Here is a 17,738-nt window from a genome sequence, read left to right on the forward strand (position 1 = left end):
AATGGATGAGAAGGCGGGAGAGAACACAGAGGGAATGGATGAGAAGGTGGGGAATAATTCTCTTTTGTTTTTTGAGGCACATTAGTTGAACAGACTTATTCCGGTAAATACCCTATGCCCATTTCATACGTTATCTCATTTAATCCTCACGACAGCCCTGAAGAATAAATTATTATTAGCCCCTTAAATATATTTTTAAAAGATTAATAAGTTGAAGTTTGGACCAGTTAAATGACTTGAGCAGTCCCACAGAGCCAGTCATTAAAAGATTTGAACGCAGGGCATCTGGCCATGCTTCTAGTTGCTCTTTTTATTCTGACTCCAACATGGTAGGAAAGACCCTTTCCTTTTTGCTGCTTCTCCTTTTCGCCTTCCTTTCTGTTACAGAATAAGAGGAAGTGGAAGTAAGAGTGGGAAAGAGAGACACAGTTAGAGAAATGAGAGACAGAGAGAGAAGACAGATACTGTGGCTTCCTCTCACTTCTCCTTCTCGTACGTCAGTGCCCAGGGAACTGATTACAGTGAGTCCACCGCCACCCACCTGTCCCCCATTATCTGGCATCAGGGCTTCAGGTAGAGGGAGAAGCAGAGGGCTCCTGCTTTGAGGTGGAAGTACAAAGAAGGCAAGTTTCTGACAGGTGCAACATTGACTGCGGAGATGGGAAAGAGGGCAGTGATGGGAGGCGGTGGCGGGAGGGACAGAGCTGAATTCGGAAGCCATGGATGAGCCAAGTCAGGGTCTGCCCGTTTAATAGAAAGGTTTGGTTTTCCCTCTTTCTTACTGTTTTTCCCCATTGGTTAGTACGAAGGCACGGGGAGGTTACTAGATATTTAGCAAAGATACGGGATGGTGGGAAAATATCTTTATGTTGAGAATGGCTCAGCCACATTCTCAGAACAACAGAATGACACGGTGTTGTCAGATCATACCTCCGCAGGCTATGTATGTCTGTGGGCATCCTGAAGCAGAGGAAGTGTGGCCTACGTCTTGAGACTTGGGTCTGTCTAATAATTTTAAGCCCCTGGACTCTGTTACGCAGTGCACTTACACACACACATGCATGCACACATACATACACCACCCCCTCACACACAAAGTGCCACCCCTAACAGCCACATTTGGCTGACCTCACATGGCAGATGGCTTCTTCCTCCTGCACTGCTCCGCGTGTGGGCTTTCCAAGACTTCATCCAGCAAAAGAGCTTTCCCAGATGGAACACTATCCCTTGATTCCTGTACAGGGACAGCTATCTCAGTATTCATTCCAGCTCCCACCCCTCCCCTTACAGACCCTATGCTTGACCAAACTGAAAGCTTCCTAGATTGGTAATGCATGTAGACATTTTCCATTAGACATCAGCAAGAAGAGCCACAGGATTCTATAGTCAGTTTACATTTTAAGGGAAATTAACAAGCTTTATTCAATAATATTTGCAGATGATTTTGAGAACCTCTGAAGAAACCATTTCTACAGTTCAAGGTATTATCTTTTTTGTTGTTATTTTAATTTTCTACTGTCGACCTCATGACAGGTTGTGAATAGTTCTCCATTCTCGTCTCTGCTCTCATCCACTCATCCATCCTCTGATCTGCTGCTCTGTATCTCAAGCCACTTGTTGATTCTACTTCTCTCTTCACATAGGCAGCTAGGAAGCTCAGAACCAAATCTGTGGCTCACCTATGGTCAGAACTGTATTTCAGCTTACTCTTATTTTCCCCCATGAATTTTCCCTTCCCCCTTACTTCTTCACTTACTTGTTTCTAACTTCTAATGTGTTAGAAACAAGCCGTCTTAAATCCTTTCTGGGAAATGGAGAGAGATAAATGCAGTTCCTTAAAGTCACCCTGCTTTGTTTTCAGGCCACCACTGGGCTCCAGATCTTTCTTTACAAAGGCCTCCTGCTCCATCATCCCTTCCCCAACAATCTTTCTACCCACCCACAATCCTCCTCCTGTGGTCTCCATCCTACAGCACCCCCTTGTTTATGGATAGCAGCCTTCTCCCCACCCACCTCTCTGTTCGGTACTATTGCCCAGGCTGGCTCCATTAGCCTTCCATCTGGCACTTCCTCATTCTTCACAGCTCACGTAATTGTCATCTCTTCAGATAGGGCTTCCCTGGACACCTATCTAAGTAAGTTCCCTGCACTCTGATATTTTTATCACACGTACTTAGTTCATTGCCTTCCAGGAATGAACAAGGATAAATCAGTTATTCTTTTCCAATGCAATAAACTTCCTCATCACTCGGCACCCCTATTTTCCTTTATTAAGTATGTTTTCTTAAATATAAAGCACAGGGCTTGGTCCTTGGGTCAAAGCATTCTTTCTTACCGTTTCTCCAAAGGCAAAAGCAGGAGTCAGAATATTGAACACTCCACCTGTTCAGATGAGGCATACCAGATTAATGGTCTCCAGCAGTAAATGCATGCACTGTTTTCAGTGTTGGAAGAATAAAATTCTTTTTTATTCATCCCAAGAAGGTGAAATACTACCCTGTGTACCAAAATATATCCATGATACCTCGATATACGTATTTGCAAGTTTCTTTTCTGGGAGGTGCTTGCTATAACCAGTAGGAAATTTCCTCTTCTAAAAATTTGCTTTCAAATCTAGCTTTTCCTATCCATATCCTTGAAATGACCTTAACAAATCAGTTACCCAGGCTCACTGCAGCGTCAACTTCCTGGCCTCAAGGAATCCTCCTACCTCGGATTCCCAAATAGTTGGACGACAGGGACAGGCCAACACATCTGGCTGATTTTTCTATTTCTTGTCAGACGAGGTTTCACTATGTTGCCCAGGCTAATCCCAAACTCTTAGGCTAAGTGATCCACCCATCTCGGCCTCCAAATTGTCACTTTCTAATTCATATTTATTAAAATTTTCCATAGAAGTCTGTAAGCTCCTTGAGGACTTGGTCAGTGAAGGCAGTGGTTAATGTCTGTAGCCCTTTGGGGTGTAGGGCCTTACCCTAACACTATCTGTTTGATAAAAGAATATAATTTGTCTTACAACCAATGTAAGCACACTTGAGAAGTCTGAGCTGATTTTTTAGAGAAAGACATTTGTTACATTTCTATTTTTTAAGGCTACTCCAAAATACTTTGGATGATGGTCAATAAATGTTATTTGTTTATTATGATCTAGTGAATTTGCAACTTATATGCTAGAATATTCAATATGACCAGAATGTCAATTCCTATGATTATCATTTTTTTTTTGAGTGGAAAATTCCCATTCTTTTTTTTTTTCATTCTGGCTGCAGGATGACTGTTGGATGCCAGTTTGTAGCATCTAAGGGCAATCGTCACCATTGCTACTGCTTTCTGTATGTAATTCAAGGTAGAAATTTGCCAATACGTGGTTATTTGCACACTTTAACTCACGAGGATTATTACAAATCTACAGTTATTTTTTTATTTATATTTTTGGAAAAGGGATGGAATCTTCACTTTGTTGGATTCTCTTTGCGCCTTACCTGTGAGGCACTGATAAATTATCATCCATGTTACTGCTTATTCTTCCCGTGTAAAGTACTTCTCAGGTTGATTATAAGCTGAAGGAGATTGATCATAATATCAAAATGTTATTTTTGTGAAAACTGATAGAACCAACTTTGGAAGCCCAGTATGCTTACAATGGCTGATTGACAACACCTATGAACAGCAATGTATCTGAGAACTAGTTTGACAAGTGTTGATGATTCTTTATCATTTCTCTTTCAGAAAAGCAAAAAGGTATTTCTCCTGAAGTGAGAGAAAGAGGTCTTCAGAGAGTAGCTGCTCACATAACTGGGACCAGAGGAAGTGGCAACACATTGCTTATTCCAAGTAAGAGAAACAACAAATAAGTGACTTAAGGAAAAGCAATGGAAGGACTGTGTCAAGTAACTTATTTTTTAAAGAATTTTACCTGAAATGTTTATATGACTATCTACAAAATGCTTAGTATTAATCAGATCTCAGACTGACTGTTTTCAGATGCAAGATTACAGACAAATAGTTCAATTACTGCCATGACATAACTGGCCTCAGGAAAATTACAAAGTGGGAGAATTTTGTCTTTGCAGTTGCCAGGATCCCATTTTTCTTTTTCCTCCTTTAGAGTAATTTTTTTTCTCTCTCTTATGATTACTTCTTCAATTGCTTTGCTCTTCTCTTCTTTGCTCGCCATCAAACCTCACTCCTCTTTAAAAAGTTTTAAGTCATTTATTCTCACTGTGGTGGTCCTAGTGGCATTTATATTAAATTAAGTCATAGGAGATTGCCAATATTTGACCACATTTTATTTACACAAATGTCAGTTTCATATATTTTAACCATATATGTTACATCTAATTTTTATCTAGGCAGAACACGTGTTGATATGGTGCTATGTAATACTGTGCATGTGCATGGGTCTTTTTTTCTTTTTGAGATGAAGTTTCGCTTTTGTCACCCAGGCTGGAGTGCAATGGCGTGATCTTGGCTCACTACAACCTTCACCTCCCAGGTTCAAGCGATTCTTCTGCCTCAGCTTCCCGAGTAGCTGGGATTACAAGCATGCACCACCATGCCCAGCTAATTTTCACACCAGGCTAGTCTCGAATTCTTGACCTCAGGTGATCCACCCGCCTCGGTCTCCCAAAGTGCTGGGATTACAGGTGTGAGCCACCACACCTGGCCTCTGTGCATGGGTCTTACAGTGTAAATACCTCAGTTGGAATCAGAGCTCCTCTTCACCTAGATGCATGTTTTAAGCAAATTACTTAAACCAGTCAAGCTTCAGTTTCTTCATATGCGAAGCTGAGATAATTCTTAACTCATAAAATGATGCAAAATGTCTGATCTATTGTGAGTACTCAAGAAATACTCACTTTTATTTTTATGAGAGGCTTTGTCCCATAAATTTGTCTAAAAATATTTCAAACATCAATTAATAAATTAAAAAGGTTGTCTGGGGGGTTTTTGGTTGGTTGGCTTAGTTTCTTCTGGGTAGTTGCCTTCTTGACATTCTTCATGTTTTATAAATGATTGGCATGTTCTGCCTACAAGTGAGGGGATTATTATGATGTTACTTTTGCTACTCATCAACAAATATAATTGATTTATACTCTGGAAAAGCCAAATTTTGCACCAATCATGAAGATAGGCCAAAAGTCTAAAGGAATATCATTTTGGAAGGCATACTTTTCATTCAAAATCTTTGGGAGTGAAAGATTCAAGGATGTGAGGATCTTTAAATCTAGGCTCCTTTGCCAACCTTGTGTCTCTATGATTTTGGACCAGAGACACCTTCTGCTTTGGTGTGCCTTTGACTCTGGAGAGCTGAGAAAGATCAAGGAGGGACCCAGAGAGTCCAAAAGGAATGGCAACAACCTCTGAGATCTAGGCCTAAAAAGTAGATCCATTTATTTTGGTTTCTTTCTGGATTGTCTACTTAAGTTCACCAGCACAAGAAGGGAGTCAGGGCGGAAGTTCTGCCCAGCATTAACCGTTACTATCTGAGTGGGCCATCCCCTGTGCTACCATTCTAAGTGTGACAAATGTGACAAATGTGGTATAAGCAGCTGACAAAGTATAAAAAGACAAGGAACTCCCAGCAATTCCCAGTGTCACAATGATACAGGGGCCTCCTGATTATGACTACAATTTATAATCCACATGAGATTGAAGGAGGGAGAAGTTTGATATTAAGTTGAAATCCCTGGCAACCCCAACAAAAACATAGATTAGCCAAAGCTGCAAGGACGCTCCTTGCTTTGCTACAAACTCCCTTCTGTTAACTCTGTTTCTCTCTAAATTTCCTACAGACTCCAAGAATGAAAAGGCTCTGGGCCGCAAAATAAACTCCTGGGAATCATCAAGGAGTGGACATTCATTCCTGAGCAACTTGCACTTGAGGAATGGTGAGCTGGTCATCCATGAAAAAGGGCTGTATTACATCTATTGCCAAGTATACTTTCGATTTCAGGAGGAAATCAAAGAAGACAGAAAGAACGACAAACAAATGGTCCAGTATATTTACAAATACACAAGTTATCCTGACCCCATACTGCTGATGAAAAGTGCTAGAAATAATTGTTGGTCTAAAGATGCAGAATATGGACTCTATTCCATCTATCAAGGGGGAATATTTGAGCTTAAGGAAAACGACAGAATTTTTGTTTCTGTGACAAATGGGCACTTGATAGACATGGACCATGAAGCCAGTTTTTTCGGGGCCTTTTTAGTTGGCTAACTGACCTGGGAAGAAAAAGCAATAACCTCAAAATGACTTTCAGCTTTCAGGATGATATACCATGAAGATGTTCCAACAAATCTAACCAAAAAAACAAACAACAGCAAAAAAAACCTCTACGCAATCTCAGTAGAGCAGTAACAACCAAAAACACTCTACAACACACACTGATGTGAAAGTGACTTACTTATCCCAAGAAAATGAAATTGCCAAAAGATCTTTCAGAGTTCTACCTCATATCAGTTTGCTAGCAGAAATCTAAAAGACTCAGCTTCCAAACATTAATGCAATGGTTAACCTTTTTTTGTCTTTATAATCTACTCCTTGCAAAGATTGCAGAAGAGAGAGCAACAATCCATCTTTTCTTTTTCTTTTTCTTTTTTGTGAGATGGAGTCTTGCCCTTTCACCAGGCTGGAGTGCAGTGGTGTGATCTCGGCTCACCGCAACCTCCGCCTCCTGGGCTCAGGCAATTCTCCTGCCTCAGCCTCCTGAGCAGCTGGGATTACAGACATGCGCCACCATGCCCAGCTAATTTTTTTTTTTTTTTTGTAGTTTTAGTAGAGACGGGGTTTCACCATGTTGACCAGGATGGTCTCGATCTCTTGACCTTGTGATCCACCCGCCTCGGCCTCCCAAAGTGCTGGGATTACAGGCTTGAGCCACCGCGCCCGGCCCTTCTTTTTCTTTTTCTTTTTTTTTTTTTTGTGAGATGGAGTCTTGACCTTTCACCAGGCTGGAGTGCAGTGGTGTGATCTCGGCTCACTGCAACTTCCACCTCCTGAGTTCAAGCGATTCTCCTGCCTCAGCCTCCTGAGAAGCTGGGATGACAGGTGCATGCCACCACGCCCAGCTAATTTTTGCATTTTTAATAGAGATGGGGCTTCACCATGTTGGCCAGGCTGGTCTCGATCTCTTGACCTCATGACCCACCCACCTCGACCTCCAAAAGTGCTGTGGTTACAGGTGTGAGCCACTGTGCCGGGCCAACAAGCCATCTCTTAAATAGTGTATCACAGTAGTAGCCTCCAGGTTTCCTTAAAGGACAACATTCCTAAATCAAAAGAGAAAGCGTCACCACTAAAAGATCATGGTCTTGGAGGCCATCCACCATCAAGTTATGCCGTGTGAATTGGGAGTCTATTGTGCAAGATTTTGCAGAGTTATCTCTTGGGGATTTGGTGAAAATAAGAAAATTCTACTCAAACTACTAACAATGTGTTTTAAAAAGTAATTAAAGTGATGTTCAGTGGACAGGGAACTTGTTTTGAATGGTTTGTGCTTTTCACTACCAAAAGTCAGGCTGGTCAAAAGCACTGAGGATATTTTTTGATAAAGGACTCTACAGTGAGTAGTCGACTGATAAGAAATCAGAGAATTTGGTTCCATGTGAGCAGCAGCAGAAGAAATGGCAAAGTGAAAATGACAAACAGGCAAATCAGTAGAAAAGAGCCGGCTAACCATCCCTTACCACACCTTTTGCAATCAAATGTCAATATCTGCTGTGCTGTATATCTGTACATCTGCTTCAAGTTGCATCATTTATTTTGACCCTGCATGAAGAATATTAGTTACTTTTATCTTTCAGAATCATGACAGAAAACATTTCATTTCACCATTTAAACTAACCGGTTGGAGAAAAGGAATTCATTGGAGCATTTGTCTCATCTCCTCCCACTGCTGTTCCTAAACACACTGTAGTTCGTCTGGTTATATGCTCAAACATTCATTTAAATGTGTTTGGATCAAATAGATTTTTTTTTTCAAAAAGTCTAATTTAAATTTACAACAGACTATGGACACCTGACACTTCTAACCCCACTTACTTTATTCTGTAACACCAGTAAAGTTCTTACACACCAACAAATGGACTTGTTTTTCTGCTTTTGAAGTCTCCTCTCACTAGGATGTAGTCATCTCTTGGTATCTGCAAGTAATTGGATCCAGAATCCCTGCCCAATACCAAGATCCATGTATGCTCAAGTCTTTTATATAAAGTGTTTTTGCATGTAACCTATGCACATCTTGACATATACTTTAAATAATCTCTAGATTACTTACAATACCTAATACAATGTAAATGCAATGTAAAAATTGTTATTTTGTATTTTGTATTTGTATTTTTATAGTTGCATTGTCACCTTTTAATTAATTTTTTTCCTCGTGGTTTTGATCCATAGTTGAATCTGTGGTTGTGAAATCTAAGGATAGGGAAGGCTGACTGTGTAAGCCTTCATATCAGGGAGCATTGAATCTTGTTTACAACTCTGTCTCCAGTACATAGAACATTCATTGGAGCATCTGTCTTCCACAAAAAATACTTGTGAACACATTTTGTGCCCACACAAAATATATTTTCAAATAAGTGAATACCAATCCATACGGAAAGAAGTATTCCCTACATTATTTCCTACACCAAAATAATGTTGAAGAATTTTAAAAGTTCACGGTGAAGATCTTTTTAACCAAGATTTAAAAGGCAAAGAAAATAACTATTTTTGATAACATATAATGTGAAAATTGAAAAAATAATTTTTTAACTAAACAAATTGTGTATGTATGTTTTTTTCAATAAAATTCTATATTACAGTATGTCATCTATGTTTTAGTGCTCACATTTAGTGTCGTTTTAATTTTAGTGCTCACTTGTTTTATAATATCAAGACTACTAAAAATGGCGGGAAAGACTTCTAATCTTTTTTTCATAATATCTTTTATCTGACACATATTACAGAAGAAAGAAATTGCTCACTTTTAATTAATATGATCAAATGTGTCAGTCCTTTTATTTATGGCTAATACTTCTGTTCTGAGTTGAGTTTTGCTATGTCCTCAGGAAAGATATGTTGAAGTGTTACCAGCACCCCAGAAACCTTATCTGGAAATAGGGTCATTGTGAATGTAACTAGTGAAGATTAGGTCATAGTGGGAAAGGATGGGCTGTTAATACGACTGATTTTTTTTAAAATTTTATTTATTTATTTATTTATTTTTGAGACGGAGTCTTGCTCTGTTGCCCAGGCTGGAGTGTAATGGTGAGATCTTGGTTCACTGAAAACTCTGCCTCCCAGGTTCAAGCAATTCTCCTGCCTCAGCCTCCCAAGTAGGTAAGATTACAGGCACCTGCCACCATGCTTGGTTAATTTTTGTATTTTTAGTAGAGAAGTGTTTCACCATGTTGGCCAGGCCGGTCTTGAACTCCTGACCCCAGGTGATCCACCTGCTTCGGCCTCCTAAAGTGCCGGGATTACATGTGTGAGCCACTGCACCCAGCCAACTGGTATTCTTGTAAGACGAGGAAAATTTGGTTGCAAAGACACACAGGGAGAACACTAGTGCCTCCAGACACAGAATGGAGGGATGCAGCTGAAGGCCAAAGGAGTACCCAGGATTGACAGCCACCATCAGAAGCTCAGAAGGAACAAGGAAACATTGATGTTACACAGTCTCAGAGGACACATGGCCTTGCTGACACCTTGATTTCAGACTTCTGGGTGCCAGAACTGTAAAAGAGTAAATTTCTGTTGTTGAAAGCCCCTGCTTTGTGGCATTTTGTTCCAGCAGTTGTAAGAATCTAACATAGCTTTTCATACTTTGTTTCAGAACTCTTTTGCACTATCATACGGATATCACCATGTATTTTTTCTAAAAAGATTTAAAGTTTGGCCTTCATGGTTTGATAATGTCATTCAACTGTAATTTAATTTGGGTATGAGGTGAGATAGGAATCTAATTTTATCTTTCACCATATAAACAGCCCGTTGTCCAACACTGTTTATGGATTAGTCCCTCATTTTCCCCGCTGATTTTAATGTCTCTTCCATCATACACCAAGCCCTCGTGGTTCTGTTTCTGTGGTTATTCTTCACCTATTGTTCTAGTTGTCCATTCCTGCTCTTACGCCACGTTTTTATTAAAAAATTATGGTAGGCCAGACGTGGTGGCTCATGCCCGTAATCCCAGCACTTTGGGAGCCGCTGAGGTGGGCGGGGCATGAGAGCAGGAGTTCATGACCAGACTGGCCAACATGGTGAAACCCGTCTCTCCTAAAAAATACAAAAGTTAGCTGGGCATGGTGGTTCGTGCCTGTAATCCCAGCTGCTTGGGAGGGTGAGGTAGGAGAATTGCTTAACCAGGAGGCAGAGGTTGCAGTGAGCTGAGATCACACCACTGCACTCCAGCCTGGGCTACAGAGTGAGACTCTATCTCAAAAAATATATATATATATGATAAACCATACTTAATATGGAGTTAATGATTTTAATCCTTTTTGAGCGTACAATTGAGTGGCATTAAGTACGGTGACATGGTGCCACCATTTCCACTCTTCATCTCCAGAAAGTGCTCATGATCCCAAAATGAAATGCTGTATATATTAAACAATAACATCCCATTACCCCCTGGTAGCTACCATTCTCCTTAATTTGTCTGTAAATTTAACTCTCTTAAGTATCTCATATATTATGCAATGTTTACCCTTTTGTGACTGGTTTATTTCACTTAGTATAATGTCTTCAAGGTTCTTCCATGTTGTAGCATATGCCAGAATTTCCTTCCTTTTTAAGGCTGAATAACATTCTATTTTATGTGTATAACACATTTTATTTATCCACTCTTGGTCAATCATATCATCTGGTTTTAACCACTATTGCTTTACTATCAGTCTTGATATCAGGGATGTATGTTCCCTTTCTTTAGTCTTGTGGTTCAAAATAAACTGAGCTTTTCTCCGCCTTTACTTTTCCCTGTTAATTTAAGAAACTTCTAGAAGTTGTGTACGTGCAGACACACACACACACACACCCCACATATGTGCAATCTTTTAGAGATTTTGATAGAAATGCATTGAATTGCTGGAGGTTGTATTTATTTCATTATTTTTGACATCGTGGATGGGATCTATGTCTTTTAATGACATTTTAAAGCAGCTGATGCAGGGAGCAGGTATTAACTTTGAGAAACAGGGCAACACAGTGATTGACAGCATTGTCCAAGGATCCGGACTGATGGAGTTCAACCACTGACTTGAACAGATTAGTCAATTCTGTGTTTCAGTTTCCAACTCTGCAAAACAAGCTGGTTACAGTAGTCTTGTCATATGATTAATGTGAAGATTAATAGAGTTTACACTTAACATACTTAGCACAAAGTCTGGTACATAATAAACGCAAATAAAATTTTTAATTAATTGGTCAGGCACGGTGGCTCACACTTATAATCCCAGCACTTTTGGAGGCCAAGGCAGGCAGATCACTTGAGCTCAGGAGTTTGAGACCAGCCTGGGCAACATGGCAAAACCCCATCTCTTCAAAAAATACAAAAATTAGTCAGGCATCATGGCACGGGACTGTGGTCCTGTGACTCAAGAGGCTTAGGTGGGAGAATCATTTAAACCCAGGAGGTCAAAGCTGCAGTGAGCTGTGATCACATCACTGCACTCCAGCCTGGGCTACAGAGAGAGATCCTGTCTCCAAAAAAAAAAAAAATTTAACCATTATTATTATATTGATCTGTACACATCGACCTTGCCAAACTCTCTTACTCAAAGACTTATGAAGATACAAAGATCTTCAGTAAAGGGAAACACATAGTAAAATATAAAAATCAGAATTATTATACTTTTATTTATAAACTATATTTTCTACAATATCTAAAACACAGCTGCATAAAACGATTGTAAATCTATGTTAATGGGTGCATATATAAAGATCTAATTTGGGACAATAATGTGGAGTTGGGGCAAGGGACAGAGCTTTAAAGAAGTACAGTTTTTTATGAAATTGAAGTCAAGTTGGTATCAATTCAAAATAGATTTTATAACTTTAGGATATCATATATAGTCTTTATGGTAATCACAAAGAAAATACTTGTAGAATCTACAAGAAAGGAAATAAAATGGTAATAAAAATGTGTCACTATAAAAAGGGACAAACACAAGGGAAGGTGGCAATGGAGGAAATGAGGGAAGAAAGGAAGCTACAAGACACATAGAAAACAAATAACAAATGGCAAAAGTCAACCCTTCCTTATCTGTAATTCTTTAAATATAAATGGATCAAATTCCTCAATAAAATGGTATCGATAAGCAAAAAGGCTGAAAACATTCATTTTAAAAACCATGATCCCACTACGTGCTATCAGGAACTCATGATCTAGGAACACACATAGGTCGAAATTGAAAAGATGGAAAAAGATATTATTGCAAATAGTAACTAAAAAGGACCTAGACTTGTCATACTAATCTCAGACAAAATGGAGTTTAAGTGTATGCAGGTTTCCCTGTTAATATTTTATGTTAGTATGGTGCATTAGTCACAATTAATGAAGCAATATTGTTACCGAATTATTAAGGAGAGTTGACCTAGGACAACTGAATTTGTTGAGGGGGAAGGGGCGTCCACCATTACTGAGATTTAGTACACAGTTTTCCCCTGACAGTGCTAAGGAGGCTGGGAGGTTTGGACTAGGCAGAATTCGCCACAGCGGGCAGAACTGCTGGGGCCAGAGTGCTTCTCTAGATTTCTCCTCACTGGGTACACCAATCAAACATAGGTTTGGTCTTTTCACATAGTCCCATATTTCTTGGAGGCTTTGTTCATTCCTTTTCATTCTTTTTCTCTAATCTTGTCTTCACGCCTTATTTCAGTAAGGTGACCTTTAATCTCTGATATCCTTTCTCCCACTTGATCAATTTGGCTATTGATACTTGGTATGCTTCACAAAGTTCTCATGCTGTGTTTTTCAGCTCCATCGTGTCATTTATGTTCCTGTCTAAACTGGTTATTCTAGTTACTGCATTAGTTCCTGTAACCTTTTATCAAGGTTCTTAGCTTCCCTGCATTGGGGTAGAACATGCTCCTTTAGCTCACAGGAGTTTATTATCCACCTTCTGAAGCCTATTTCTGTCAATTCATCAATCTGATTCTCCTTCCAGTTTTGTGCCCTTGCTGGAGAGGAGGTGCGATCATTTGGAGAAGCGACATTCTGGTTTTTGGAAATTTCAGCGTTTTTGAGCTGGTTTTTCCTCATCTACGTGGATTGATCTACCTTTGTTCTTTGAGACTGATTACCTTTGGATGGTTGTGTGGGTGTCCTTTTTGTTGATGTTGATGTTGTTGCTTTCTCTTTGTTAGTTTTTCTTCTAACAGTCAGGCCCCTCTGCTGGTCTGCTGCAGTTTGCTGGAGGTCCACTCCAGACCCTGTTTGCCTGGGTATTGCCAGCAGAGGCTGCAGAACAGCAAAGATTGCTGCCTACTCCTTCCTCTGGAATCTTTATCCCAGAGGGGCCCTGGCCTGATGCCACTCAGAGCTCTCCTGTATGACGTATCTGTCGACCCCTGTTGAGAGGTCTCTCCCAGTCAGGAGGCACGGGGGTCGGGGACCCACTTGAGAAAGCAGTCTGTCCTTTAACAGAGCTGGTGCACTGTGCTGGGAGAAGCTCCCTTGTCAGGATCAGCCGCTGTCTTTGGAGCCCCCAGGCAGCAAAGATTAAATCTACTGCAGCTGTGCCCACAGCAGCCCCTCCTCCCTGGTGCTCTGTTTCAGGGAGATGGGCATTTTATCTGCAAGCCCCTGACTGGGAGTGCTGCCTTTCCTTCAGAGATGCCCTGCCTAATGAGGAGGAAAAAAAAAGCCCATATAGCCAAGACAATTGTAAGCAAAAAACCCAAAGCTGGAGGCATTACACTACCTGACTTCAAACTATACTACAAGTCTACAGTAACCATAAGGGCATGGTACTGGTACCAAAAGAAATATATAGACCAATGGAACAGAACAGATACGTCAGAAATAACACCACACATCTATAACCATTTGATCTTTGACAAATCTGACAAAAACAAGCAATGAGAAAAGGATTCCCTATTTAATAAATGGTACTGGGAAAACTGGCTAGCCATATGCAGAAAACAGAAACTGGACCTCTTTCTCACACTTTATACAAAAATTAACTCAAGATGGGTTGAAGACTTAAATGTAAAACCTAAAACCATAAAAATCCTAGAAGAAAACCTAGGCAATACCATTCAGGACATAGGCATAGGTAAAGACTTAATGACTAAAACACCAAAAGCAATTGCAGCAAAAGCCAAAATTGACAAATGGGATCTGCATAGCAAAAGAAACTATCATCAGAGTGAACAGGCAACCTACAAAAGGGAAGAAATTTTTTGCAATCTACCCATCTGACAAAGGTCTCATCTCCAGAATCTACAAAGAACTTAAACAAATTCAAGAGAAAAAAATCAAACAACCCCATCAAAAAGTGGGCAAAGGATATGAACAGACACTTCTCAAAAGAAGACATTTATGCAGCAAACAAACATGTGAAAAAAAGCTCATCATTACTGGTCATTAGAGAAACACAAATCAAAACCACAATGAGATACCATCACACCAGTTGGAATGGTAATCATTAAAAAGTCAGGAGACAACAGATGCAGAAAAATATGTGGCAAAATAGGAATGCTTTTACACTGTTGGTGGGAGTGTAAATTAGTTCAACCATTGTGGAAGACAGTGTGGTGATTTCTCAACGATCTAGAACCAGAAATACCATTTGACCCAGCAATCCCATTGCTGAGTATATAACCAAAGGATTGTAAATAATTCTACTATAAAGACACAGGTACACGTATGTTTATTGCAGTATTAGTTACAATAGCAAAGACTTGGAACTAACCCAAATGCCCATCAATGATAAACTTGATAAAGAAAATGTGGCACATATATACCATGGAATACTATGCAGCAGTAAAAAAGAATGAGTTCATGTCCTTTGCAAGAACATGGATGAAGCTGAAAGCCATCATTCTCAGCAAATTAACACAGGATAAAAACCAAACAAACACTGCATGTTCTCACTCAAAAGTGGAAGTTGAAAGATGAGAATACACAGATACAGGGAGGGGAACATCACACACTGGGGTCTGTCGGGTGTTGGGGGGAAGGGAAGGGAGAGCATTGGAACAAATATCTAATGCATGTGGGGCTTAAAACCTAGATGATGTGTTGATAGGTGCAGCAAACCACCATGGCACATGTATACCTATGTAACAAACCTGCACGTTCTGCACTCGTATCCCAGAACTTAAAGTTAAAAAAAGAGAGAGAAAATCCTATCCACCAAAAGCATGAGGAACATGAAAATGTGGTAATCTTACCCTTCAGCCCAGTGGAATCATTGCTGCGCCCCCTGGTGGATGCACTCCTCCTTGACGCACTAAAACCAAATTATTGTTTCTCGAGCTTCGGTGAACATCAGAATCTCCTGGAGAACTTGTTAAAACAAAGATTTTTAAAACCCACCCTCAAAGTTTTTGATTTAGCAGGCCTGGGTTGTGGTCTGAGAACATATATTTTGCACAAGCTCTCAGATAATGCTGCAGCGGTTGGTCCACAGAGGACATTTTTTTAAACTTAAAAAAATTTATTGTAAATCGACAAATTATAGTTGTGTATATTTATGGGACACAAAGCAATGTTATGATTTGTGAATGCAATGTTGAATAATTAAGTCAAGCTAATTAACATGCACCACCTCACGTACTTATCATTTTTGTGGTAAGAACATTTGGAATGTACTCTCAGCAGTTTTGAAGTATACAATACACTATCATTAACTATATGCACCATGTTTGTGCAATAAATATAAAAAAATTTATTCCCCCTGTCTCACTGAGGCTTTGTGCCCTTAGACGATCATTCCCCCATTCTCCAGTCTCTGGTAACCACCATTCTATTCTCTGCTTCTATGAGTTCGATCGTCTTAATTTCCACATATAAGTGAGAACACGCAGCATTTGTCTTTCCGTGCCTGGCTTATTTCACTTAGCATAATGTTCTCTAATTCCATCTATGTTGTTGCAGATGACAACTTCTTTCTTTTTGAAGGCTGAATAGTAACATTTTGTGTATATGTGCCCATTTTCTTTATCCTGTTGATGGACACGTAGTTTGATTCCACAACGTAGCTGTTGTGAACAGCGCTGCAGCAAACATGGGAGTGCAGACATCTCTTTGACATGCCCGTTTCAGGTCTTTTAGGTAAATACCCAACAGTGGGATCGGTGGATCATATGGTAGCTCTACTTTTAGTTTCTCGAAGAACCTCCATACCGTTTCCATAATGACTACAGTAATTTACATTCCCACCAACAGTATACAAGACTTCCCTTTGCACCGTATCCTCACCAACAGTTATATTTTCACAGAACACATTTTGATAATAAACTATAAATTACTATTAGAGGGATAGGAGGTAAGATGTTTGAGAGTAAGTAATTAGATGTAGTCATGTCCCACTTGTCCTCTACCTTCTATTTCCAGAAATGAATTCTGTTCACCATTACAGTCTTCTACTCAGCACTGCCTCTGATGAAGGCTCAATTCAAAGATAAGAAGCAAGACAACATCATGTGATTCACTGGTTTTACTGTATCTCTTGTTATCCTAAAGCAGCTGGCTCATAAAAAGATGGAATGTTTATGGAAGACCCAACTATGGAGCAAACTTGGAGGCAACTCTTCAAAGGTGGATTACAGGCCTACAGGTATATGCCGTGAAGCAGTGACCGAAATATGATGCTGTTACTCCTACATGTGGTATAGAGTTACTAATTCAAAGGAAGCAAGAAAGAAAGGACAGAAGGGAGGGAGAGAGAGAAAGCCAAGGAGAGGGAAAACAAGAAAAAAAAATCCGCACTCAGAAATGAAAATTTAATAAGTGTAACTACTGGAGTGAGTCTTAGAAGAAAGACTTAGGTCTCTTTTCTCAGCTGGTCTTGGATCTTGTTGGTCTCTCACAGCCTGAGTAGCTCATCAAGTCAAATGTGACAATATTTAAAGGTATATATTTTTTATACAGCATAGTCCTTAAATATTAATGAATTAATGTCAGATTGCTTTTCACAAGATTGCGAATCATAGACCTAAAATAAAAACTATAAAACTCTTAGAAAAGAAAATATGAGAGTAAATCATCTTGACCTTGTATTTGGCAATGGATTTTAGATAACACATACACACACACACACACACACACCCCAGAAAAAAAAACAGGCAAAACAAAAGCAACAGAATTAAAAAACAGGCAAATTTGACATCATCAAAATTAAAAGCGTATGCAACAAAGAACACCATGAAAGTGAAAAGACATTTATCAAGAAAGTAAAAAGGCAACTGACAGAATGTGAGAAAACACTTGCAAATAATGTGTCTGATAAGGGAAATAAGTTCAGAATAAATAAAGAATCCTCACAGCATAACAAAAGGAGAAACAACCCAATTTTTAAAAGGACAAAGGTCAAAACCACCATGAGATATTACTTTACACTCATTAGGATGGCTACCATTAAAAAGCAAAACGGGCCTGGTGCGGTGGCTCAGCCTGTAAACCCAGCGCTTTGGGGGGCCAAGGCGGGTGGATCACGAGGTCAAGAGATCGAGACCATCCTGGCCAACATGGTGAAACTCCATCTCTACTAAAACTACAAAAATTAGCTGGGTGTGCACAGGT

At 39.7% G+C, this 17,738-nt stretch overlaps 1 protein-coding gene across 1 annotated transcript in view; it reads left to right on the top strand.

The window, feature by feature from the left end:
• TNFSF10 (TNF superfamily member 10) overlaps positions 1-6,566 on the top strand; it is a 17,458-nt gene extending 10,892 nt beyond the window's left edge. Inside the window, exons 3-5 of the mRNA XM_032258293.1 lie at positions 1,439-1,481; positions 3,730-3,834; positions 5,796-6,566. Of these exons, the coding sequence (XP_032114184.1) occupies positions 1,439-1,481; positions 3,730-3,834; positions 5,796-6,223 (576 nt within the window). The 3' untranslated portion in view covers positions 6,224-6,566. The remainder of the gene's footprint in view (positions 1-1,438; positions 1,482-3,729; positions 3,835-5,795) is intronic.
• The last annotated feature ends 11,172 nt before the right edge of the window (positions 6,567-17,738 follow it).

The sequence above is a fragment of the Sapajus apella genome, unplaced genomic scaffold, assembly GCF_009761245.1.
Source record: "Sapajus apella isolate SASKATOON/1434 unplaced genomic scaffold, GSC_monkey_1.0 scaffold101, whole genome shotgun sequence".
In the NCBI taxonomy this organism is placed as follows: domain Eukaryota; kingdom Metazoa; phylum Chordata; class Mammalia; order Primates; family Cebidae; genus Sapajus; species Sapajus apella.